The sequence below is a fragment of the Chiloscyllium plagiosum genome, chromosome 4, assembly GCF_004010195.1.
Source record: "Chiloscyllium plagiosum isolate BGI_BamShark_2017 chromosome 4, ASM401019v2, whole genome shotgun sequence".
Taxonomy (NCBI): domain Eukaryota; kingdom Metazoa; phylum Chordata; class Chondrichthyes; order Orectolobiformes; family Hemiscylliidae; genus Chiloscyllium; species Chiloscyllium plagiosum.
The window spans coordinates 83,290,740-83,317,024 of NC_057713.1; the positions used below are offsets into that span (position 1 = coordinate 83,290,740).

Consider the following 26,285-nt stretch of genomic DNA (forward strand, 5'->3'; position numbering starts at 1 on the left):
TATTGTGAAATCCTCTTGAAAAACAAAACTGAAATAATATGATAGCGGCCATTTCACCCATAGATTTCCACCCTGATGAAAATTTACTCCAGAAGGAAATATTTCAGTTACAAATTAAGCAGCTCAACAATTTGTATTAGATTTTGCATTTATGATTTAAATAGCAACATAAGGTAAGTGAACATGTTTAAAGCATTGCTTATTCACTCCCACAATTTACACAACCTAATTTCAAACAACAATGAAGCATCTCGTTCACAGTAGTACAACTCCATCTCAGAGTAGCAAAGTGACTTTATTTTCTTATATATGAAGGAAAGGATTTGACATCCACATCAAAAACTGCATTATTTTTGAATACTCAAGTATTTAAACTAAATACAGCAAATTTCTGTGAATGCATGTCATGGTCTCTTTCAAGTCATAAAGCAAAGGAACACAACCTCTGGCCCACCATCTCTAGGCTAACAATTAAACACCAAACTACATTAATCCCATTTACCAACACTTGGCCCACAGCATATTAGGGCCTGGCATTTTAAGTACTCATCCACATGTTCCTTCAACATTGCAAAAGTACTTGCCTCCACCACCCTCACAGACATGTTTCACATTTCTACCACCCTCTAGGTGAAACAAGCTTTCCTCCATTTTCCTCCAAACCACTTATTCCGCACTTAAAACTTATGCCCTCTGACTTAAGACAGGCTGCTGCAGGGAAGAGATTTTCACAACCTACTGTCTACATCTCTCAATTTTGTTTACCTCATATACTCCTTCAGCCTCACCTGCTCCAAGGAACAAAATAAGCTCAGCCTAACCATTCTTTCCTCATAATGGAGACTTTTCATCCCGGACAATGTCCTGATGAATATCCTCTGCACCCTCTCCAGTGCAAACACATTCTTCTGATGGTGTGGTGACCAGAACTGCACAAGGAATTCCATCTGTGGCTTAACAGAAGTTGTAACAAGACATCCTTGCTCCAAAATTCTACACCACTTTGCTTACATATGCTGAGTCCTTTAGGGATCTATGGACTTATACACCAAGATCTCTAAGCACCAGATATCCTTCCCTTATTGAAATGCATCATTTTACATTTAGTCAAGTTTAAATTCAACGCCATTGCTCTCCCAAATCATTATGCATAGCAACACTAATTTTCATGTCATCTGCAAACTTAATTATACCTTCAGCATTTACATTCAAGTCATAATGTACATTAACAGCACGGATTGCAGCATTGAAGCCTGTGGTACACCACTGGTCACAGGCTTCCAATACAAAAACAACCCACCACCACCCCCCTTTGCCTCCAGTTTGTAAGCCAATTTTGGATCCAGTTTGCCAACTTGCCATGGATTCCATGGACTCTTCTTAGATAAGTTTTCCACGTGGGACCTAGTCAAAGGCCCTTACTGATATCCATGTAAACCACCTCAACTCATCAGTATATTTAGACACCTTCTCAAAACTCAAATGAATGGGATAGGATTCTCCTTTAACAAACCCATACTGACTATCCCTGATCAACTCCTGCCTTTTCAAGTATCGATTAACCCTGTCCTTCAGATTTTCCCTATAATTTCCTGACCACTGACATCAAACTAATTGGTCTGTAATTACTTGGCTTATTCCAGTTGCCCTTCTTAAATAAACAAATCACATTAGCTACCCTCCTGCCACTTCACCCATGGGCAGCAAAGCATGAAATCTATCCAGTTCTCCAGTATATGTTGATTACTTGGTTAAGCTATCAATCACACCGTAGCACAGTTACATACAAGTATCAGAACAATGTGGTTATCGGAGCTGGGAAGAAATTGGGTGCTCTGCAGTTAATGCATTAGCTTTGTCCCCTCAAAACCTCTATGCCATCTGTAAAACTGAAGTCAAAAGTGTGACAGAATCATCACCAGGGGGATAACTATAACTTCAAGAATATAAATAGCTCTATATCACCCAGGACAGCAATCTAGTAGCTGTACCTTCCACGAGATTCAATACACATCTCCTCGACCATCAGTTCACTGTGGTCACAGTTTACAGCAGGATGCACTGCACAAGTCCTACTTCTGTAAACTCCATTCACAAGACAAATAAGAGCAACAAGATCAAAGCGATACTGAGATTGTGTGTTATAAACTCTCAAAGACATATTTATACCGTTACCCATTCATCAAAATACCACTGTTTTGCTGCACTGCACTGGCACAAAATACTGTAGTATCATAAGTAAGACTACAAGACGGTCAATTAGGTATATTAAGGGTGGACAATAAAGTAATTTTTCTATCAACACAATGCAAAAATAGTTTTTAAAAACCTGAACACAAAATACCGTTTTCGATCCAGTTGTGGTGTATCCAACGTTGTCTGTTGGTTCATTGCCTTAATCCAGTAAATAAGTGCCTGGAAGACATATGCTACATGCTTTAATGAGCAAACATCCAGCACTGGTAGTACATCAGAATGCTCATCATTATGGGAACGCATGAGAGAAAGGGCATAATTGAGAAAATCACCACGTGCAGACATCATTCCTTGACGAGCATTCAACAAAGTAGCACGTCTGGGAAGATAAAAACATTGGCAAAATTACAATGAGCATCAACATCTACAATTCATCCACAGCAAATTAGCTCAGTACAAAAGTAAATCAGACCAAATAAAGCATAAAAGCCTGCCTTCTATGCTGCATTTAGTTTGATAATGATTAGATTAACATTTTGTGCTATAGAACTTGAACATTTAAAATTTTGATTTTTAAAAAGTATTATTCTTCTGGACAGATAACATTGATGCTATGCATGCTAATAATACTTCTGCTTGTTAAGCACAATGGCTCCATTGAGATAATTTCAGTCAAAATTAAACATGTTTAAGTAATCCATTTACAAATACCTCAACACAATAACATCAAACCAGGTCCAAATGTGAATTCCAAAACCATAAATTTAGATTCTTACTTTATAGCAAATAAAATATTTGATGGAATATTTATCAAATAGTGTTTAGAGGCTAATGCACATGATAGGGAGTGTGCAATGAATGCATACTAATGCATTCCAATTCCTCCAACTATCAAATGCACAAGTTTTGAATTGAATCAGATAGTACTGATTAGCATAATTTTGGATTTCTTAACATTGTGCAACATCCTTTAACTTATTTTCCTACTCCACATTCATTCTGTGAGAATGCCTGGTCTGCACACCTAATATGTAATTGGGCAAAAATGAAAAACATATTCATGTTAAGCAATGCAGAATAAAAGGGTTGCTGAGCCTGAAGTGAAATCATCCAGTAGGTGACAATTTTTATTTAACTTTTATTCAAGAAATAAAAGGATGGGCAGAAAGTTCTTCAGTAACATGACACCAATGCTCATTACAACTGGTGGTCAACTACCCTCTTCATACACTTCAAAATGCCCTAATTTGCGTCAGCGCTCCCTTCCATTATCGGAACATCTCTCTTGTACAGATTAAAGTGTGTGCACAGTACTTTATCAAATCCACCTTATGCACCTAAAATTTAACACCATACAAAGTTAACTAAACTTAAAAATCTCTTCATGCAGAGGGGGCAGTGAAGTGGTGTTCTCCTGAGGTATTTATGGAAATTTTATGGATAAGCGATATGAATAAAATCTTGGGGGCAGGGAACATGTTTATATAAAGAAATTTTTTGGTAGACTTTTCCCACAAAGCCAATGGCAGATTATCTCTGGGTAGCTCTATAGAAACCAGGTCACTAGCCTGAAAAGCTGTCAAAGCAGCCGGAGAACTAGCTTAATTGGGAAATTGACATCCGTAGCACATAACATTTCCAAGAATGGCATTACTCTGGAGCAAACTACCTGAATAAAGTACACTATGACTTTAGCAGTCCACCTCAACTAAATGACAACATATCATTAAAACGCAAGATTCCAGAAAGTGAGGGGTTACCTTCTTCCCTCTAATGTTCTCAGACTGGCTTCTTCACGTGCTGTTAGTCTCTCACGCCTGGCAGAATTTTGAGAAGCATGTAAAGGATGGCTGGGATGACCAGGATCCCCCGCAGAGGACAATGCTGAACCGTAGCGTAACTGTGCCTCAGTGGAGTCCATGATGCTAACCATCCAGTTCCACGTGGGCATCAGCTTTTCCTCCACATAATTCTGAAGAAACAACCAAACAAAATCTTAAGCAATTTCCCAGTCTCAGCCTTAGCTACAAATCGAGTGTGGGGTGCTGGAAAAGCACAGCAGATCAGGTAGCATCTGAGGACCAGGAGAGTTGAAGTTTCAAGACTGATGAAGGCCTTTTGCCCGAAACGTCGAGGTCCTGCTCCTCGGATGCTGCCTGACCTGCTGTGTTTTTCCAGCACCACATTCTATTCTCTAACCTCCAGCATCTGTAGTCCTCACTTTTGGCTTAGCTACAAGTCTGCAATCTAAAATTAGTTCAACTTCCGCATTTGAATGCCATCTAATTGGGACTGTGGAACCAGAAGAGAAATAACCTGCCCTTCGGAGCTTAAGAACATTTAGGTAGTCCTTATGCAGAGGCGGTCCTTATTCTATCAGCCTTTCATGCTTCTTGCAGAAAACTGCAGTAACATGTTAGTTGTGGTAAGAAGAAAGTCTGGGCACAGAAACTTTACATAAGTAACATGTTATATGGCAAACTGAGGGGGCAGGTAATGAGGCAATTATTTGCATGCAGAATTAAGTTCAACTTTGAACACAAGTTCAGTGATTAATTTAAGGAAGCCAAAGTGAGGACTGCAGATGCTGGAGATTTGAGTCAAGATTAGAGTGGGGCTTCATCAGGGCTCCTGCTCGAAACGTCGAAACCTGGTGTGCATTTCCAGCACCACTCTAATCTTGATTTGGAGATGCCGGTGCTGGACTGGGGTGTACAAAGTTAAAAATCACACAACACCAGGTTATAGTCCAACAGGTTTAATTGGAAGCACACTAGCTTTCGGAGCGCCGCTCCTGATGAAGGCAACTACCTGATGAAAGGTCAACATCAGTACTTCAAAGCTCTTAACATCTTATCACATTAAGATTGCTCAGGTTTGCAACAACATATCTCTCAGTAAAATACAGAAATAAGGTCAAGAAAACATTGATATCAAGTTACGTTACTGCAGTAACACGGCAGGAGACTTAAAACAATTTTTGTGGCTTAAACAAAAGTAAAAATTCCATCAATGACAATCTGGGATTTAGGTGAGCTGGGCTACCAAACTGCCTTTCAGAAGACAAAGATTATTGGTAAGGATTCAGTTGCTATCATGAGTGAGCGTAATTTTCTTCACAGATGTGGGACTTACAGTGGAGTAAGTGTGTGCTGGAACACTTCAAAATCTTTTAATCATCAGCTAGGAGAACCTTAGAATATTAAATTTATTCCTAACTTAAAGGAAACAACACACCGAGGTGAAGAAAAATGGAGGTTCAAATACCACAACGTTTAAAACTTATGGCAAAACAGGAGAACTCAATAGTATTTCAATATAACTGACATTAAGAGCAGTCTGGAAGGAAATTTAGAATATTCTGCTTTTTTTCCACATCATGTTGACATTTTAATCCAGAATTTTATGTATTTATTCCAAAATCTCAGAGAGACACTACAAATGGTGATTAAACAGCACTTTTGAAACAGAAAAACATTTCAAAGTGCTTCACATCTACATAATTACAAACCGACAAAGGCAAAGAGTGAAATTCTAGGAAGGGTGAATAACAGCTTGGTAAAAGGTGGGTTTTAAAAGCGTAAATGTCAAGAAAGGCAGACAAGCTGTCTGGCTCATGATTGAACTCCTGTGGGAAGATCCAACAGCTAGGTGTCAGCAGTGCTTTGTAACAAAGGAATCAAAGCTTCCTCGTTGAACGACAAAATGAAGAACAGTTGCCATCCAAATAGAATAAGATCTTTTGTTTTAGAAAAAAATGAAACAAAATGGATGAAAAAATTACAAATTCAATGTTGAGCTGGTAAATCGGTGAAGGATCTATTCAACAAAAAAAAAAAACAGGTGCTCTTCTTCACACTTGGGTTGATCAACACTGGAGAAGCAGGAGACGGAGAACAGAGGTTAGTGTGAAAGCAAGGTGATGATTTAAAATAAAAAGCAACTGGAAACTCAGGATCACCCTTACAGATTAAAAAGGTAGAGTTGCCAGTCCTACCCTACCACGGGGTTGCTCTGTCATCAGAGAGAGATGATGTGTGGTGAATTAAGCGGAGGAGTTGAGAAGGACAGTCCTCCATAGTAACCTCAGCTAGAGCAGGAATTGAACCCACACTGTTGGCATCACTAACCAGCCATCCAGCCAAATGAGCTAACAGACAACTTTGGTGTTCCACAAAGCAATGACCATACCGGTGCCTTGCCTCTCCAGCATATAGACAATTGCACTGGATGCCGTGAACGCTGTATTGAAAAAAGTACACCCCATTGTTGTCCCATCTGAAAGCAGTGCTTGTGACTTTAGACAGTGAGGATAGAGAAGTAAAGGGTATGTGCTGCATAAAAAGTTGCTGTGGAAAGGAATGGGCGTAGGGTTTTGATTGAAGAGAGTTGAGCCGATGGATCTCTGCTGTATGACTCCAGAGTACCCTTTGTGTGATCTGCTAGTTCTAGCACATTTTAATAAAAAAGGAAAATACGTGAGTAGAACCAGCATATAATGGGGTACAGGGCATAGCATATCTAATGAACAGAAGGAATGTAGCAGATGCACACGTCTTGCCAGCACACAGAAATAGATGAATTTGAGGCAATGAGCCATTGATGTGTTTTTCAGCAAATGGGTTGAACCAGGATGAGGCAAATGATGTAACTGAGGAGGAAGCAACCAGTCTCTTTCTGTAACGGAGAATATGGACTTGAAAGTTCAGCTCAGGATCAAAAAGGACACAACTTGCAAAGAGTCTTGTTTTGATTAACAGTGGTTGGTGATCTAGCTCTGCACCTACTGGGAGAGGTATAGAACTTCGACCACATGCCGTGGTTGTAGGTATGTTCGCTGAGCTGGGAAGTTGATTTGCAGACGTGTTGTTCCCTGTCTAGGTGACAGCTTCAGTGCTTTGGAGCCTCCTGTGAAGCACTGCTGTATTGCGAGACACAGACAAGCAAGGAAATGGAAATATGGTGCCAACCGCCTAAGGACTACCTATCAATAGACCCAAATACAGTATAGCAGCACTTCACAGGAGGCTCCAAAGCACTGAAGATTAGGGGCAATTTAGCATGGTCAATTCACCTAACCTGCACATCTTTGGATTGTGGGAGCACCCAGAGGAAACCTATGCTGACACGGTGTGAATGTGCAAACTCCACACAGTCACCTGAGGCTGGTGCTGTGAGGCAACAGTGCTAACCACTGAGTCACTGTGCCAAATGAAGATGACTAGCTTCCCTTGGTTTGGCTGTAGGAAAATACAAATTGTCAAAGACTGGATGTCAGAAACTCAGTTTGCCAAGAAAGATGGCATTGAAAATTTAAGAGGCAGTGGAGTGTTAAAGCTGGCTGTTGGCAATATATGCATGCATAAACACCAATTCCATATCCATGGATAATATTGCCACAGGAAGTAATTGTGAGAAAATGGGGGGTGGGGATGAAAAACAGATTCTGGAGATAACAGCAAGAACAACAACTGGATAAGTAATGTGATGTGGGTGAAATGAGATGGCTCTGTTAAGCTGCATCATTGATAAACATTAGGAGTATGATGGCAATGTTAATAGCTACAGAAAAGGGAGGGGAACAACAGATGAGAAAAGTCAACCATTTCAACTTTAGCTGGCATGGGAGTAAGGAAGAGAAGCTGATCTCATGGATGAGACAAACACTCACTTTGCGTTGTCTGATGGAATGGAAAATCATGAGAGGCAGCCCTGTTGTACAATTTCTTTATTGTGTATATATGGCAGCTTCTTGTGACTTTCCATTCCGTCAGTCAATGCAAAGTGAAGAACAGGGTTGAAAGTCGTCGAGGAAATTAAACCCAATAAGACTGAATGGAAATAAAAAGCAAATAATATCATGGAAATCATGAAATCTGGAGCAAACGAGGTAAATACTGGATCAGTGGGTGCCTGAAGGCAAGGAATTATAAATTAGGGAATGAAAGAAATTTCTCAAAAAAAAATCATTCTAAACAAAGACACCAAAAATGCTTGCTACCTCTATTTTGTTAGCACATAACAGTACAAACCTGCAAGTTCATGGCATCCTGATATGTTATTTTCAAGGCAGCTGGTATCTGAGAGTACACCAAGTGATTATATTTTGGAATTAAACCCATGAGGTCAGAGATCTGCCGTATGACAATACTATAAGCTCGTGCCAGGCTACTTGCTGATGTGAGGTAACTGCTGGAATTGCTTGCTTCCAGAGCTGCCGCTGCCGCTGCTGCACTTGTACTGATGGTAGCACTGCGTCGCAAGGTTGAAGGATCAATATAAATTAAACCTGCTGAGCCCCCTGAAAGACAGATGTGTGAAGAAATCACTGTTCTCTAAAATATTACCAATGAAATTTATACACCAAGTACAATTATCCATATTCTCTTAAATCTCTCAAATATAAATTGAAGAAAGAATGAGAGCCAGCTCACAATTAGAATGGGCCACATTTACTGGCATGTGCTTGGCTCCCAATGTTGACATCATATGGGGATTTCAAGTCTACACAGGTCAATAATGTGTGCAGCATAGCCTTTCTTGAGGAGAGTTTCTAGTTAACCTGTGTTTGCCCTTCTTTTTAAGAACAGCAGATGCTTCCCAAAGCAATAGGCCCAAGAGAAACCAGAAAATGGTTATCAGCCTGATGAGGAGAGATGGGCACCGCTGAAGCGAGGACACTCCAACATCGAAGAGCTCTTGGCCATTTCATGAAAATTTGAGAATTATAAAAGTGTGGATTTGGGAACCTTCTCACTGGATTAGTTTTGCTTACTTCTATGAGCTGCAGCTCTTTTTTTGGAGCATGGGAGTCCTGGATGCTTTTGGCTTGAACCAAGAATCCGTTTCTATGGAGTTGCCAGGCTTTGCAATTAGTAGGGAGCCACTACCATGATAGGGCATTTGAAAAAAAGATGATGATCAAGGTGGACCTTAATTGGCAGTCTGCCCCAACAGAGCAACAACTCTGCTTCCAGCTCACCTCTGGAAAACCAAGTACAATGGGCAGACTGAATGTGACTTCTCACTATTTTCCTACTCCCTTTGTCTAAACTTGTCTCCACAGGGTCAAGAAAACGCAGCCTAATGTTTTGCTTTGGTGTTTTCAAATTAATTTCTTGCGGAAATTTCAAATTGAGTCACAAATAAAAAGATCTTAATTTAGCCTTTTAAAGGAAATCTCATTTAAAATTTGAACACTGTCTCCGGCAAGTATGTCAACTCCAGCATTGTGCAATGACACTGCTACTGACTGCAAAGTGAGCAGTTAGGGTAATGTCACCAGGCTCAAGATTAATGTGGTGCTAGAAAAGCACAGCCGGTTAGGCAGCATCCGAGGAGCAGGAAAATCAACATTTCGGGCAAAAGCCTCATTTCCTGAAGAAGGGCTTTTGCCTGAAACGTCGATTTTCCTGCTCCTCGGATGCTGCCTGACCTGCTGTGCTTTTCCAGCACCACACTAATCTGGACTCTGATCTCCAGTCCTCACTTTCGCCTAATGTCACCAGGCTGACCAAACTGCTGATCACATGAAAAGATTTTGACAGAACCCCATACAAGTAACGAAGCAAACTGAAATCACATTTTACATGGATGAAAATACATTGAGAATCATATGGGATAACGACAAAAGCTAAAATATTCCAACGTGACACCAAAATTGAAGTAGTGGACAGCGAAGGAGCTTACCTCGGATTACAACACGATCTTGATCAGGTGGGTCAATGGGCCGAGTGACAGATGGAGTTTAATTAAAAAAAAAATGCGAGGTGCTGCATTTTGGGAAAGCAAATCAGGGCAGGACTTATACATTTAGTAGTAAGGTTCTAGGGAGTGTTGCTGAACAAAGAGACCGTGGAGTGCAGGTTCATAGCTCCTTGAAAGTGGAGTTGCAGGTAGACAGGATAGCGAAGGCGGCATTTGATATGCTTTCCTTTATTGGTCAGAGTACTGAGTACAGATGTTGGGAGGTCATGTTGTAGCTGGACAGGACATTGGTTACAACACTGTTGGAATATTGCGTGCAATTCTGGTCTCCTTCCTATCGGAAAGATGTTGTGAAATGTGAAAGGGTTCAGAAAAAATCTACAAGGATGTTGCTAGGGTTGGAGGATTTGAGCTATAGGGAGAGGCTGAACAGGCTGGGGCTGTTTTCCCTGGAGCAGAGGCTGGGGGTGATTTAATAGAGGTTCATAAAACTATGAGGGACGTGGATAGGGTAAATAGACAAGGTCTTTTCTCTGGGGTAGGGGAGTCCAGAACTAGAGGGTACAGGTTTGGGGTGAGAGGGGAAAGTTATATAGGTAACCTAAGGGGCAACGTTTTCACACAGAAGGTGGTGCATGCATGGAATGGACTGGCAGAGGTGGTGACGGAGCCTAGTACAATTGCAACATTTAAAAAGCATCTGGATGGGAATGTGAACAGGTAGGGTTTGGAGGGATATGGGCTGGGTGCTGGCAGGTGGGACTAGATTGGGTTGGGATATCTGGTCAGCATGGATGAGTTGGACCAAAGGGTCTGTTTCCGTGCTGTACATCTCTATGATTCTAAGTCTTACAAATAGCCCTTTACAGTTTTAAAATTATGTTTTCCAGGCCAATTCCAGTGTTTCTCAAATTTTAGAAGGGACATTAAGAACATCCAATTGAATTAAATAATTTTTAAGGGGGTTTACAGCAGTTAAAGTGGTACAGGAAAATTAAAATTCTCACTTATTTCAATGACGGCCAGCTCTTCAACAGGCCAAAAGACAGCCTACACTGGAGATTAAAGTAGCAAGCCACAACTTTGGACTTGTGCTAATCTACGTGAACCCAGGATTACAAAGTTACAGCCAGCATCAAAATGATTATTAACAGCAAGGGCTGACTGCACAAAGTCAACCACCCATCCTCAACCTCCACACTCAAAATCTCAAGTAATTTTCCATTAAGACTCACCTGCAGGAGTGCTAGTACTAGATGGAGTAGTATTAGTTGACCTTTGGTTCTGGGTACTGCGTACAGCCCATTGCATAGAGCGTGGTGCCTGAGCTGCACTGTTTGCGTGAGAACTGCTGGTGGTTCTCTCCAAAGGTTCATCCTGCAAAAATGTATCCTGTTCTTCATCATCACTCTGGCTGCTGCTACTATCAGAATCACTAGAGTCATTGGATTGAGAGTCATCCTCGGAGAAAAAGGCTGGAACGCTGCTGGCACCTTAATAATCAGGCAAGTTACTAGGTTAGAAAGACAAGTAACCGTGATTACAGAGGAACCTCGATTATCAGAATATCGATTATTAGAATTTCAGATTATCTGAAGATTTAAAGGTTCCACAAAAATGTTACAAAGATGTAAATGTATTCGATTTACCCATATTGAAGAGCATGTGAAAACACTGGCAAAAACAAAGAAACACAAGCAGCTCAAGCATCAGCAACTGGGTATTTTTAGGTAGGGGTTGTTACATTGCCCTTCACAAAACTATGTGGTTTACAGTATCCCTGAAGCTTTACCAGGCTGTTCATTAAAAAACAGGCAGACAATGCGAGGCGGTACTTCTATGTTTCTATCGCAAGACTGGGTTCCCGAAAACTGACAAAAGCTCTTACGATCACAGGTGATGCTCAGGACATTGTTTAATGCCGGGATTTGATATACAATATTTATATGATGGTAAGTACTTCTCATTTTAACCCATAATTGGTAGACTGCAAGGATTAGTTTAAATAGCAGACTCATTAAAACTATATTTAAACAAATTCTGTGGTTTCCCTTGTTTAAGATAAAATCGATTACCCAAACAATTGATCATCCAAATGAAATAGTGCCCACCCATCTCGTTCGGATAACCGAGGTTCCTCTGCAATTACACGTAGACAGCCAATGTATTCTTTGTAGTTTGGTGAAGTAGTGACAATATTCACATGAAACAGGTGCTTTCAAGTTAAGCAATTTAGGATTCAAAAATCATGCTAATAACAAAGACTGAGAGAAATATAGTGCAGACCTTCTGATTAAATCTGCTTTTGTATATAACAGTGGTCATTACAAACCAGCATTAAAAACCAATCTTCATTAAAATATTGCATTATGAATAGACTTCCTACAAGTAAGCTGGTTTGAACAAAAATTTGAAGCAAGTACTGCTCTAAGTGACCCATTTATATAGTAAACAAAGCAGGAGCTGGGTAAGATTTTGAACTTTATTATTTGATAGAATTGTAACTAAATCACCTGCTTCAGATCCTGCAGTAGCTGCAGTGACAACACTCCTGCGTCCACTGGCATTGTCTTGGTTGCTATGGTTGCTTTCGCTGTCACTTTCAGTCTCTGCTGCTGCCAAGAGATCAAGTTCCATATCACTCCCTAAAAGGAGTCAAAACAAAATTTCTCAATATAAATCATGAATGAAGCACAACAAAATGATGATTTATTTTAGGTTGAATTTCAACCATCATTCTTTTAAACAACCTTCTCAACTATTGATTACATACACTAATATGGCTCAACATGAATACAAACAGAAAATAATCAATAATCCTGGATGAACAGGAAAGAGTCTCTCATACAAAATAAAATATGCAAAATAAATGTTCAAGCTGCGTTCACCAGACAGAACTTTGCAGAAGGAGCCCATTATAATCATTGTTTAAAAAGGCTACCTCTGCTGACATCCAAGAGTATTTGTAGAAGTAAAGGTCAAACCTTTTTTAAAGAAAAGTTAGTGAACACAAATATGATAGTAACCGAGCAAAAGTATATTTGACACACGTAAAAATTGTCAAGTGAAGTACTTTTTAAAAGTTTTACTAAAAAAATTGGCCTTTTATTGTGCTGAAAAGATCAGAAGTGAGTATGCGCAGCTGGAAATGCACAACACGAATAAGTGGTACCAGGATAAATGACAGGACATAAATACATGTTCCATACCATCGTCATCATGTTCATCATGTTGCCCCTCAGCTTCAGTATTTTCTTCACCCTGCTCTTCTTGCTCATCATGATGGTCTTCTTCTCCAGCTACCCCTTCAACGACCTCAACCTTGAAGATGGTACAAACAAATTACTGAAAAACATTTCTAGAGTGCATTTCATATTTTCAGCACTTACCTTCGTGTTTCACAGCTCTCAAGTTAAACTTTTGATAGGTTTTCTTACATGGGAGTGACTAAGTCAGTTTATCTGCTGCTTTTGAAGCTTTTGGTTATAGCAGTGTTGCAGAATACATAAGGCACTAGCACATCTGGCTTATTGGGTATCTGGACATTGCAAATTATGACTGAGTATTTTGGTTATGTGCTTTACTTACAATCATACAGCAAAACAGCAAGGAAACAGACTCTTCAGTCCAACCCGGCCATGCAAACCAGATACCCAAATTAGTCTCGCCCGATCTGCCAGCATTTGGTCCATATCCCTCTAAATCCTTCCTATTCATGTGCCCATCCAGATGCCTTTTAAAGATGTTGTAATTGCATCAGCCTCCTCTGGCAGCTCATTGCATACACGCACCACCCTCCGTGTGAAAAAGTTGCCCCTTAAGTCCCTTTCCGTCCTCACCTTAAACCTATGCCTTCCAGTTTTAGATTCACCAGTCCTGGGAAAAACACCTTCACTATTCACTCTATCCATGTCCCTCACGATTTTATAAATCTCTAAGGTCACCCTTCAGCCTCTGATCTCCAGGGAAAATAGTCCCAGTCTATTCAACCTCTCCCTGTAGCTCAAATCCTCCAGCCCTGGCAACATCCTGGTAATCTTTTTTGAACTCTTTCAATTTGATGATGAAAAGCAGTGGACCCAGCACCGATCCTTGTGGCACACCACTGGCCAGAGGCCTCCAGTCTGAAAGCAACCCTCTACCATCACCCTCTGTTTTCTACCTTCAAGCCAGTTCTGTAGCCAACTTGCAAGTTCTCCTCGTATTCTATGTGATCTAACTTTGCTAACCAGTCTACCATGAGGAACCTTGTTGAATACCTTTCATATAGATTGTATCCACTGCTCTGCCCTCATCAATTCTCTTAGTTACATTAGATTAGATTAGATTAGATTACTTACAGTGTAGAAACAGGCCCTTCGGCCCAACAAGTCCACACCGACCCGCCGAAGCGCAACCCACCCAGACCCATTCCCCTACATTTACCCCTTCACCTAACACTACGGACAATTTAGCACAGCCAATTCAACTAACCTGCACATTTTTGGACTGTGGGAGGAAACCGGAGCACCCGGAGGAAACCCACGCAGACACAGGGAGAATGTGCAAACTCCACACAGACAGTCGCCTGAGGCGGGAATTGAACCCGGGTCTCTGGCGCTGTGAGGCAGCAGTGCTAACCACTGTGCCACCGTGCCGCCCACCATCTTCAACAAAAATCTCCATCAAGTTCGTGAAACACTATTTCCCACACACAAAGCCATGTCAACAATTCCTAATCAGTCCTAGCCTTTCCAAATACATTAAATCCTGTCCCTCAGTATCCCTTCCAACAACTTGCCACCACCAATGTCAGAGTCACAGGTCTATAGTTTCCTGGCTTCCTTACCACCTTTCTGGAACAGTGGCACCACATTAGCAAACCTCCAGTCTTTTGGCACCTCACCTGCAGGTATCAATGATCCAAATAACTCAGCGAAGGGCCCAATCTCTTCCCTAGCTTCACAGAGTTCTACGGTACATCTGACAAGGTCCCGGGGATTTATCCACCTTTATGCATTTTAAGGCATCCAGAACTTACTCATCTTTAAAATGGAGATTTTTAAAGATGTATTTGGAGAAAGTGAGGATTGCAAGTGCTGGAGATCAGAGTAGTGTGTGTGGTGCGAGCAAAGCACAGCAGGTCAGGCAGCATCCTAGGAGCAGGAGAATAGACATTTCGGGCATAAGTCCTTCATCAGGACCCTGATCCTGACCTGCTGTGCTTTTCCAGCACCACACTTCAGACATTTTTGAAGATGTCACTATTTATTTGCCCAAGTTCCCTATCTTCCATATCGTTCTCTACAGGACACACTGATGCAAAATACTCATTTCGTATTCAAGGTTTGCGTTAAGATTTGTGACTTGGGTGCTAGCTGTCGTAGTTGTGGGTATGTTCCGCTGGGAAGTGGATTTGCGGACATTACGTCCCCTGTCTAGCTGACAGCTTCAAATGATTTGGAGCCTCCTGTGAAGCCTTTGGCGAACATACTCGCAACTATGGAAACTCATTTAGAATCACCCCTCTGCCATCTCCTGCGGTTCCACACAGAGGTGGCCTTGCTGATCTTCAAGGGGCCCTATTCTCATCCTAGTTACCCTTTTATCCTTAATGTATTTGTAGAATCCCTTTGGATTCTCCTTAACCCTATTTGTTAAAGTGCTCTCATGTCCCCTTTTTGCCCTCCTGATTAACTCACGTATACTCCTATTGCTTTTATAATCTAAGGATTCACTTGATCTCTGCTATCTATACCTCACAAACGCTTCCTTGGTTTCTTGACCAAAACCTCAATTTCTCTAGTCATCCAGCATTCCCTATAACTACAGCCTTGCCCTTCACCCTAACAGGTACACACTGTTTCTGGACTCTTGTTATATCATTTTTGAAGGTTTCCCATTTTCCAGCTGCCCCTTTACCAGCAAACATCCGCTCCAAGCAACTTATGAACATTCTCGCCTAATACTGTCAAAATTGGGCTTCCTCCAATTAAGAACATCAGCTTTTAGATTCAGTCTATCCTTTTCCACAACAATTTTAAAACTAACAGAGTTATGGTCGCTGACCCCAAAGTGCTTTATCACTGACACCTCAGTCACCTGCCCTGCCTTATTTCTCAAAGCAGGGTCAAGTTTTGCACCTTCTCTAGTAGGTACATCCACATACTGAATCAAAACATTTTCTTGTACACACTTAAATTCCTGTTCATCCAAACCCTTAACACTATGATAGTCCCAGACTATATCTGGAAAGTTAAAATTCCCTAGAATAACCATTCTATTATTCCTACAGATAATGGAGATCTACTTACAAATTTGTTTCTCAATTTCCCGCTGACTATTGGGGGGGGTCTATAGTACAATCCCAATAAGGTGACCATCCCTACCTTGTTTCAGTTCTACCCAAATAATTTTCCTGGACATACTTTCAGGAATAACCTCCCAAAGTACAGCCAAAATGCTATCCATCATCAAAACCGCCACTCCACCTCCTCTCTTGCCCGCCTTTCAGTCCTTCCTTTAGCATCTATACCCTGTAAACAAAACTGCCAGTCCTGTCCATCCCTGAGCCACATCTCTATAATTGCTATAATATTCCAGCCCCATGTTCCCAATCATGCTCTGAATTCATCTGCCTTCCTGGTTAGGCCTCTTGTATTGAAACCAATGCACTTTAACAGTCCTACCTTGTTCTCTACTTTATTCTTGTCTGCCCTGACCGCTTGACGTGCTCCTTTTCCCAACTGCACCTGTCTCAGAGTGACCGCTTTTCTCACCATCTCCCAGAGATACTTTTGACTTTAAAAAAGGTGGGTTTTTTTTTTAAACAAAAAAAATAATGGAAGAGGCCCATCTCTAATTGCCCAGAGGGCAGTTAAGAGTCAATCACTTTGCTGTGGGTCGGGACTCCCTAAGCCAGAACAGGTTAAGGATACAGTTTCCTTGGGCTCAAGGACATTAGTGAACCAGATGGGATTTTCCAACAACCATCAATGGATTCATTGTCACCATCAGACTCCTAACTCCAGGTTTTTATTGAATTCAAATTCCACCATCTGCCATGGCAACTGGGTCTCGATTAACAGTCCAGCAATAATACCACTAGGCCACTGCCGCCCCATTTTATTAGCCAAAATATGATCAGATGCTACGAGACTGAAATAGTAATCACAAAGGAAGCAGGTTAAAATATATGTTTCTTAAGAATATTAAGGTTTAAGGTAAGCACATTTACAATACTTTCATCACTCATCATAACTGTCTCATGAAAGCACTGAAAGATGTATAACTGCAGCTCCAGTCGTGTACGGATAAACTAAAACCACCTTCTTGCAAATTAAGGCAGGACTAACTACCACCACCCAGCCTAATTGAAGTCTACATCAAAAACATGTTGAATTTGTATCTTGCAGAATCAATGATGTCTATTTGGTGAGTTATGTTCATTTCTCTGTGCCGGTTTTGGGGAGAGTCAAAAAAAGAATAGGTCTGAATAAACAAAGGAACAGAAAAGATGCTTAAAATAAAAAAAACTGCAACAGCTAAGAGTCAACCACTGTGCTGTGGGTTGGGAGTCCTTAAGCCAGACCAGGTAAGGATGGGAGAGTTTGACTTTTGAGGGAGAAGCTATAGCAAACTATGTACCAAACAGACTTACCTCTTCCACATCTGCTGTCACAATATCATCTTGCTCTTCATCTCTGCCACGAACAGGTTGAGACTGGCTAATGTGTCGTTGCTGAGGATTGCGAATGATGTACGAAGACTGAGACTGGCTGGAACTGCAAAAGGTGATGGATTACTAGAACACAATTTAGCTGCAAAATTAGTGGCTCAAGTCAGCATAAAATGACAGTTGTACAGTTACCTGGTAGATTGATCAGATGACTGCCTTGGAGGAAGTGGCTCAACTGAGAACAGCTCTTCACTGCCTTGCATAGCATCTAGACTGGTGCTTGCCAATGTAAAGGGAGCTGTTGGGCGTGCAATGCCCATTCTAACAGGAACAATAAGTGATTCAGCCACATTACAGAGTTCCTCTACAGCATAGGGTAACAGAGCCTGGAATACCCGTTTACATTTGCCAATTGGTTGAGGTACAAAGTTGCTACAAAAGAATGGGAAACAATTGTTAAAGCAGATTTACTAGGTGCTATAAACATTCTGTACATTTGGATACAATGTAAATTACTTAAAGTACTTATATTTTCTCAAAATTTGAGATTTGTCAAAATGGTTGAAATTGTTAGCTTAACAGAACATTTTGTAGTAAATCAGATGAAGTCTAAGTAGGCTAGGGCAAGGGAAACAGATCTTTTAGTTTGGTAGGTGTAATGTTTTTATCTGAATTGCATATTTAACTAGCCAAAACTTCCGAGCATGTTTTTGAGAAGAGTAAATCAGAAGATGCATCCTAAAGTAATTAATTAGTGAAAAGGTTGTCACTATTTCTGTAGATAAACATTTGCTTACTTTTTTTTCTTTGATGAAGCCATTTCTACACTAAGTATGACAAACACTCTTGCTACTGAGCGTAGAAATCTCATGGTGACGGTAATGGCTTCTTCTCGACGCCCTGGAGTATATTTATTCTGTAGTTCCTTCACCAGTGTTCCAAGTAAAGTATCCAAAAGCTTCAAAATATTTTTTAAAATTTTAAAAACATTTAAAAAATCTGCTTACACTTTTGATACACATTTGAAAGCATCATGAAGGAAAAGCAAGAAAATAGATTTGTCTGAAAGGGTGACATTTATCAGAGTTTGATACAGAAAAGCAACTTACATCACTATATAAAAAATTCTAACTGGAGAATTTCTCGATGTCAAAAATATAGCACATAAACACACTTGTATAACAGAGAAGATGCCACAGTCCAACTGGACCATAGGGCTGCTCTCATTAGAGGGAGACAACTGTTGGTGGTTTTAACCTGACGGTCGCCATGCCTAAGGCAAGGAAAGAAACTGTGAAGGCGAATCCTTCATGAAAGCCTCAGCCGGTTTGGGAACCAAAAGCCGTGCTGTAGGTGTCACTCTGCATCACAAATCAGTCATCTAGCCAAATGAGCTGACTGGACAGCTCATTTTAAATAACAGTATTCCATATATCACCTAATACACATGTGACACATGTTGATTAAATACATCTTAAATAATACTGGTTTGTTGCTTTGAATTTAATTAAGCTACAAAATATTGAAGAACTAGTTAACTGCTCTATAGTAAAACAATGATCTCACTGCTCGACCTTCTATGACGTACGTACCAAAATGTCAGCTGTACATTTCACAATGAGACAATGTGTGAAGCAGTCTAGACGAATTGTGCCACTTTGCTGAGAAAGGTATACCTGCTCTTCTGGGAGGAGATGAGCTATCCTACTGCTTGCACTAAGCCTAAAAAATAGCAAAAGAAAATTGACTGTTTCTTTGCTTTCATGTGGTTTAAATGCATCAAAAAGCATCATCTGTGCATTTACTTACGGGTCCTTGCTTTCCTGTGACCCAAACATTATCATAGATTTCAATGCATTCCAGTCCTGAAGGACACGCTCCAAAGCCAATTGGGCAAATCTAGGAGGCTCTAAATCATGATCAGGCATATCAGAATCTGTGAAGAAATACAGCAAAAGTAATGCACTGCTCTTAGTAATGCACTTCTGCTCAAAACCTAGTGTCTAAAGACAGCAACTACCCTTACATCAAAACTGTGGCAATCAATAGAACAGTAGTGTTTTAGATAGTCAAAGTTTGAACTGGTTGCAGGTTGAAATCATACACTCAAGTTGAAAACATAAAAGTAATACAGAACTACAATTTGCAACTACAGTCATTTAAAATAATCAATTATCAAAATTTATTTTGAATGGCAGTGTTTTGAGTTACATCCGAAAAAAGTACTTAAGATTTGATGCAAGCAAATTAGTGTGATTCCTTCCCTGTACATATTATAAACATATGGTTAGAGATGAGAAACCATAGCAAAACAATTCTAAACCGAATGCCAAAATGTTTCTAGTTCCCTCCTTGATGACCAAACACTTAAAATCCACCTCAACATATTTCTGGTCATTTTCCCGTTTTGTTGAACGGTGGCTTGGCAGTTGATTTTGTGTCATTATACATTTGAACTGCCTGGGAATGACTTGAGCATTAGTAGCATTTTTTTTCAGAGAATCAGTGCTGGGCAGATTAAGGGTATGCTTTCTGCACGTCCAGCAAGTAGTTAGAATACTGCAACTAAACACCTGGGTGGCACACTGCACTTTTTAATAATGCAGATTATTGGGATTCTGTGAACACAGCATCATTAACTTGGGCCTTGGAACTGGTCCACTGCTTGCAACAAAATGTTAAAAGAATATAGAATGAGATGCAAGTATACAGTTTAAAATGAAGCAAAACATGTCAATTAAGGGATTCTTTACTGCTCTCGTTATTCTGCAGCTTAGTTTCTCATACACTGATAATTCAATCAAAAACTGTGGAAAAATGAATAATTAAAGCTTTAAACGGCAACTAAAAGCTTACATTGTATCATATTTACTTAAGCTGCAAATATTCTGGATAATTAGAAATTATTTATTTAAAGTTGGAATTGTATCAGCCAGTGCTGGATCAACTAGTCACTGGTAACTCCTGAATGAGAAGGAAGGAACATGGGTTTCATTTACCTCAAATGAAGATATTCTATTCGTTTCAACCAAATGCAAACAGCCTCAAAAAGAAAATTCTAAATACTAGAACAAAATGTTAAATAATGCAAAGTGTATTCAGGATATTATTTCTCAATTGCAAAATGTGTCAATAATCAAATCCCACTATTCCACTAGCCTTCACAAGTGTGTAACTACCCAATTAAACTACAAAGATGCTCAATTTGCCAGAAGGACTATTCAGAACAAAAAATAATCAATACCAAATTTTGTTACGAACAGGAATAATACTTAATTGTAAACAAACTTTTCTTGAACGAATGGCTAAGATAACAGATTATTAACTTACTATAATGTCACAAACTACTCCCCTTGAAACATCCCATATTTTCATTCACGAATAAGAGATAAAGTAGTTTAACACAAACATTGTTTGGAAGAAATATAAAAAAACCTTCTGCAGAATAAATGATCTGACTACAAAGGTTAAGTTATTTTTCATAGATCTTTTGATTTTAGCAACATTTGATACAATGTTGCCCACATGCCTACACAGTGGAAGCTGAACCTTGTTCTTAGACTCAAACAAACATCAGTACAAGGTTCAGTATAATATTTTCACTTGGGGAGGTCACAGAGAGGTGGTGGTGGGATGCAGAGAGGAGGGGGTGGGGGTGGGGCAGAGTGGGAGCACAGAGAGCAAGTGAGTGGGACAAGGAGCGAGAGGGGAGAGAAGGAAAGGGGGAGGCAGGCGTGGGAGCAGAGTAGACAGAGCGAGGGCGGTAGGAGAGGGAGAAATGGATGTTCCAATTTTACAGGGCTTTTCTCAGTGTCTGACTGCAATGCATTCAGGGAGGTAAGCAAACTGAAGTTGGATTAATTTGAAGACTGTCACATGCTCTTCCCAAACTCAAAAGACTCCTGATGTCACCGTGCCGTACAATGCATCATCTTACTTCCCTGAAAAGTTACAGCTTCGCCCAGCCAAAGTGCACAGCACACAAATCCAATCTAATCTTCGAGCTGCAGATAAAACTGAATTTCTTCCAGCTCTATAGCAGTTTTCAGCCTCCATTTTACAGTTTATAGTCAAAATGGAAGTCACTTGGTCCTTCATGTGAAAGAATAACTTACAACTGCAAGAGTTTTTTCCCTTCCCCCAGCCTTATTCTTAACTACACAAAAAAACTGACACCGTCCCTCGCAACATTTCTGTTATGCTTTTCTTTCCCTCCAACTTCATGGTACACTATGACACTAAATATCAGATACGCATCAAAGCATCAAATGGCACATATATGTTACATCCATAAGGAATTAAGACCACAATATATTTTCAATTCCCATCCCCTACCCATCACATGAAACACCTTCCAGATTGGTGAGATCACTACTGCATATTCAAGAGGCTGAAAATTTTCAGGAGGCAGTTACAAACCCTTTTACTGTGTTGCAGAGCTCAATCTCAAAGTTAAATTTAACAACTGATAGTTTTCTTTACAATAGCAAGTGGCATTTTTTTCCATCAAGTTGCTTCTGCAGTATTAAGAGATACCACATTCATTGGAAAGTAACTCTCTGCCTCAGTGCTTAGGTTTTCTTAGCTCCTGGTAAACCAAAATAACTTTGTTGATAGGTTTAGATTTTTTTTTAAAAGCTGCTGTGCCCTCACCTCCACCTTCATCCTAGCCCCTTAAAACAGCAGGTGGATGGCCACCTTGACAAACAGCAGCCAACTCTTGCTCCCTCTCCCCTACTGTCCTTAGCTAGAAGCTCTCCCAGCTCCCCTCTCACTTATGCCACTTAACCAGCTTCCTCTCTGCCTTTCCAATCACCGGTTGACAATGATAAACTCACTAGTGAGCAGCAACAAGCAAGGAAGAATAAAAAGACTGCCATTGGACAAGCTATCCCTCATTGTTCTCAACATTCTATTCACGTGAGTGAATTTGCTCTGGAGGCAATTTGGGGATATTGAGGGCAGATTTGCCTACTGCCCCCAGTTATGTTGAGAGACACAAAACTCCAACTGTTAAATCCTTCAATCTGTTCATTGGATCTTTTAAGTAACAACTTAATAGGTTATTTCATCTCCACAATTTTACAAGCAGTATGAGCAGCTCTGAAAGCAACATGAAACAGGACACAAACATTCATACTTTAATTCTCAAAGTGGTCCACAAATTGTACAAACCTTCAACATTTGCGGTCTTGCGGTTTCTATCCTCTCTTATCCGAGGTGGCCGATATTGGCAGTGCTCCACAGTTTGCCTAGCAACTGTCTGAACTAAAAAAAGCAACAGATGCTCTCCCCTGGAAAGAATTAAACAATCAGATGAAAATTTGTGAAATATAGAAGGGACATGAATACAATGTGGTAGAAATCTTTCCAGAAATTTGGAAAAGCTGATAATTAAGTAATGCTGCAGCAGTCTTCATAATAGGAACAATCAGCAAAGTTAGTTGCAGTTTTCATGCTTTCAAACAAAATGCAGAATATCTTTATTCCTAAAAGTCACTCATGTCCACAATATTAATTTTATTAAGCCTTCACTGCATGTTTGTGGAGAAAGCACACAGCTTATGCATTTAAAATAACTAGAGGAGTTGAACTTATTGTTCAAGTCAGCTTCTGGTAATTTTGTGTCCTTCAGATTGCTATCAATTGTGCTTCAGAGTAACTTAATTGGGACTAGAATTTTAAGAATTACTCAATTTCATGCAGTTGCATTCAAATGGACCAATGACTCCATCAGGTCAAAAGAATCAGTTTTGTGTCATGGGAGCTACAGTAAAATTTGCATTATCTGGCACTTCAAAAACGGGAAAACTCTACCAACCAGTATCTCCGATACCTACTATTCAACATGAACACAATGCGATTGATTTATTCCCAGTGGGTTCGCAGAAGTGGTTTTTAATCTGTTGCCAGGCTACAAAATGTAACATTCCTGTGAAACCCACATGCAGTCACTTGCGCCCACGTTCAACATAAGCACTTTGTGATGCTTAAGTCCTCATAAGGAACTTAACAGTGAAAATCAAGGACCAGGTCAAAAGCAAGCTCAAGTCTTCACTGGACCTAATCATCATTATGACAACTGCATCAAATATTTGCCGAGATATTTACAGTCACAGGACCACAACTGCATTTGGAAATATAGCAGTTTTTAAAATTAAAGTGTTTACATTACTGTAAAAAAAAACTAATGCTTTCCTCTGCGACTGTAAAAGGACTGGCTGCAACCAATTCCTCCAAAAGCTTAATTATTAACTGCTCATTAAATTGCCTTTTTTCAATTTACTGGTACCACCTGATCCTGCACATGCCAGGTCAAGTGATTCTCCTGGAGAAGCTGTGCTAGTTAAGCATCTAAACACATTTCTCCCAAGTCAAATTAAATAAGGCCCTGGCTGTGCTGTGATGTGCTTTACTTTATAGGAAACAGAATTAGGTATCTTTATGGCACACCAACATTCTTGCTATGAGAATTATTTTTCAGCAAATCAATTAGATGAATCTTTATGCCTTTGGCTTTGATCTTTATGTCGTCATTGTCTACAAGAATAGTGCCAGAAGACTTGACAGCAAACGTTATCCCTTTGTTCAAGAATGCAAGTAGGGAGAACCCTGGTAATTATAGACCAGTGAGCCTTACTTCGGCTGTGGGTAAAGTGTTGGGAAAGGTTATAAGAGATAGGATTTATAATCATCCAGAGAGGAATAAGTTGATTAGGGATAGTCAACAGTTTTGTGAAGGGTAGGTCATGCCCCACAAACCATATTGAGTTCTTTGAGATGGTGATCAAACAGTTGATGTGGTGTGTATGGATTTCAGTAAGGCGTTTGGTAAGGTTCCCCACAGTAGGCTATTGCCCAAAATATGGAGGCATGGGATGGAGGGTGATTTGGCGGTTTGGATCAGATATTGGTTAGCTGAAGGGAGACAGAGGGTAGTGGTTGATGGGAAATGTTCGTCCTGGAGTTCAATTACTAGTGGTGTACCGGAAGCATCGGTTTTGGGGCCATTGCTGTTTGTCATTTTTATAAATGACCTGGATGAAGGCATAGAAGGATGGGTTAGTAAAGTTGCGGGTGACACTATGGTCGGTGGAGCTGGAGATAGTGCTGAAGGATATTGCTGGTTACAGAGGGATGTAGATAAGCTGTAGAGTTGGGCTGAGAGGTGGCAAATGGAGTTTAATGTGGAAAAGTGATGGGTGATTCACTTTGGAAGGAGCAACAAGAATGCAGAGTACTGGGCTAATGGGAAGATCCTTGGTAGTGTAGGTAAGCAGAGAGATCTCTGTGTCCATGTTCATGGATCCCTGAAAGTTGCCACCCAAGTTGACAGGGTTGTTAAGAAGGCATACAGTGTGTTAGCTTTTATTGGTAGAAGGACTGAGTTTCAGAGCCACGAGATCATTCTGCAGCAGTCCAAAACTCTAGTGCGGCCGTACTTGGAGCAATGCATCCAGTTCTGGTCACCGCATTATAGAAATGATGTGGAAGTTTTGGAAAAGGTTCAGAGGAGATATACTAGGATGTTGCCTGGTATGGAGGGAAGGTCTTAGGAGGAAAGGCTGAGGGACGAGGTTGTTTTCATTAGAGAGAAAGTGGTTGAGAGGTGACTTAATTGAGACATCAAAGATAACCAGAGGTTTAGATAGGGTGGACAGTGAGAGCCTTTTTCCTCAGATGGTGATTGCTAGCACGAGGAAACATCGCTTTAAATTGATGGATGATAGATACAGGACAGATGTCAGAGATAGTTTCTTTACTCAGAGTAGTAATGGCGTGGATGGCAGTGCCTGCAACAGTAGCAGACTTGCCAACTTTAAGGGCATTTAAATAGTCATTGGATAAACATATGGAAGAAAATGGAATGATGTAGGATAGATACGCTTCCATAGGTCGGTGCAACATTGAAGGCCGAAGGGGCTGTACTGTGCTGCAATATTCTATGAATCAAACTTTAGAAGATTTCCATATAATAAAGTCAAATCTTGATCTGTTTCTGTAATCACTAATGTAGCTCAACTACACAAATTATTGCTAACAATGAAGTAGCTCAGCTGCACAAATTTCACCGTTTAATATGTAAAATTATGCAAAGTAACCTTAAAAAATGCATTTGTTACTAATAATAATTGGATTTTCCCCACCTGGTTGAGATCAAGTTGTACAGTTTCATCATTTAAAATGCCTACCTGCTATTTGGTAGTGTGACGAGATTGGTTGTGGTAAGGAGCCTGTAGAGCAAATCTAGACGAGCAGACTTCTGCCCTGCAATCAACGTTTTGCATTTGCACTTTTCCCAGCAGTCACAATATGCAGTAGGGGATGTCCTTTTCAGCCTGGAGATGGAGTTCCACATGCACAAAATTTTATTTTATATTAGGCTTCTGAATCTTAGAAATGCACTGAACTGATGGCATAACTGATTAATGTGAAAGGTGTCGCTTAGCCAGATTTGCAGATGCTCCAAAGACAAAACTTAACACTAGTACTGAACTAAAACTGAATTACTATTAGGCTTCATCATTGGATGACATAAGAAGACATTTTTACGATTTCCTACACGGCAAAAATGTTAATCATGGCCATATTTGAGTGTGAAAATTGCAAGTCCATTCAAAATCAGGGAAGATGATGGTTAAATGGTAATGTTACCATGTTACTAATACAGTGACAGAGGCTAATCCTCAGTTGGAGAGTGTGTGGGGTTTGGGGAGAGATCAAG

The 26,285-nt window shown here is 40.3% G+C and overlaps 1 protein-coding gene across 7 annotated transcripts in view; it reads right to left on the reverse strand.

The window, feature by feature from the left end:
- ubr5 (ubiquitin protein ligase E3 component n-recognin 5) overlaps positions 1 to 26,285 on the reverse strand; it is a 169,365-nt gene that overhangs the window by 28,743 nt on the left and 114,337 nt on the right. For all 7 annotated transcript variants that reach the window (XM_043688521.1, XM_043688517.1, XM_043688519.1 and 4 more), the window contains 13 exons: positions 25,753 to 25,899; positions 22,736 to 22,854; positions 19,370 to 19,496; positions 19,153 to 19,282; positions 18,358 to 18,518; positions 17,753 to 17,992; positions 17,543 to 17,666; positions 13,113 to 13,224; positions 12,417 to 12,548; positions 11,139 to 11,396; positions 8,229 to 8,497; positions 3,957 to 4,168; positions 2,345 to 2,575 (listed from right to left, as the gene is read on the reverse strand). In XM_043688521.1, the coding sequence (XP_043544456.1) occupies positions 2,345 to 2,575; positions 3,957 to 4,168; positions 8,229 to 8,497; positions 11,139 to 11,396; positions 12,417 to 12,548; positions 13,113 to 13,224; positions 17,543 to 17,666; positions 17,753 to 17,992; positions 18,358 to 18,518; positions 19,153 to 19,282; positions 19,370 to 19,496; positions 22,736 to 22,854; positions 25,753 to 25,899 (2,262 nt within the window). The remainder of the gene's footprint in view (positions 1 to 2,344; positions 2,576 to 3,956; positions 4,169 to 8,228; positions 8,498 to 11,138; positions 11,397 to 12,416; positions 12,549 to 13,112; positions 13,225 to 17,542; positions 17,667 to 17,752; positions 17,993 to 18,357; positions 18,519 to 19,152; positions 19,283 to 19,369; positions 19,497 to 22,735; positions 22,855 to 25,752; positions 25,900 to 26,285) is intronic.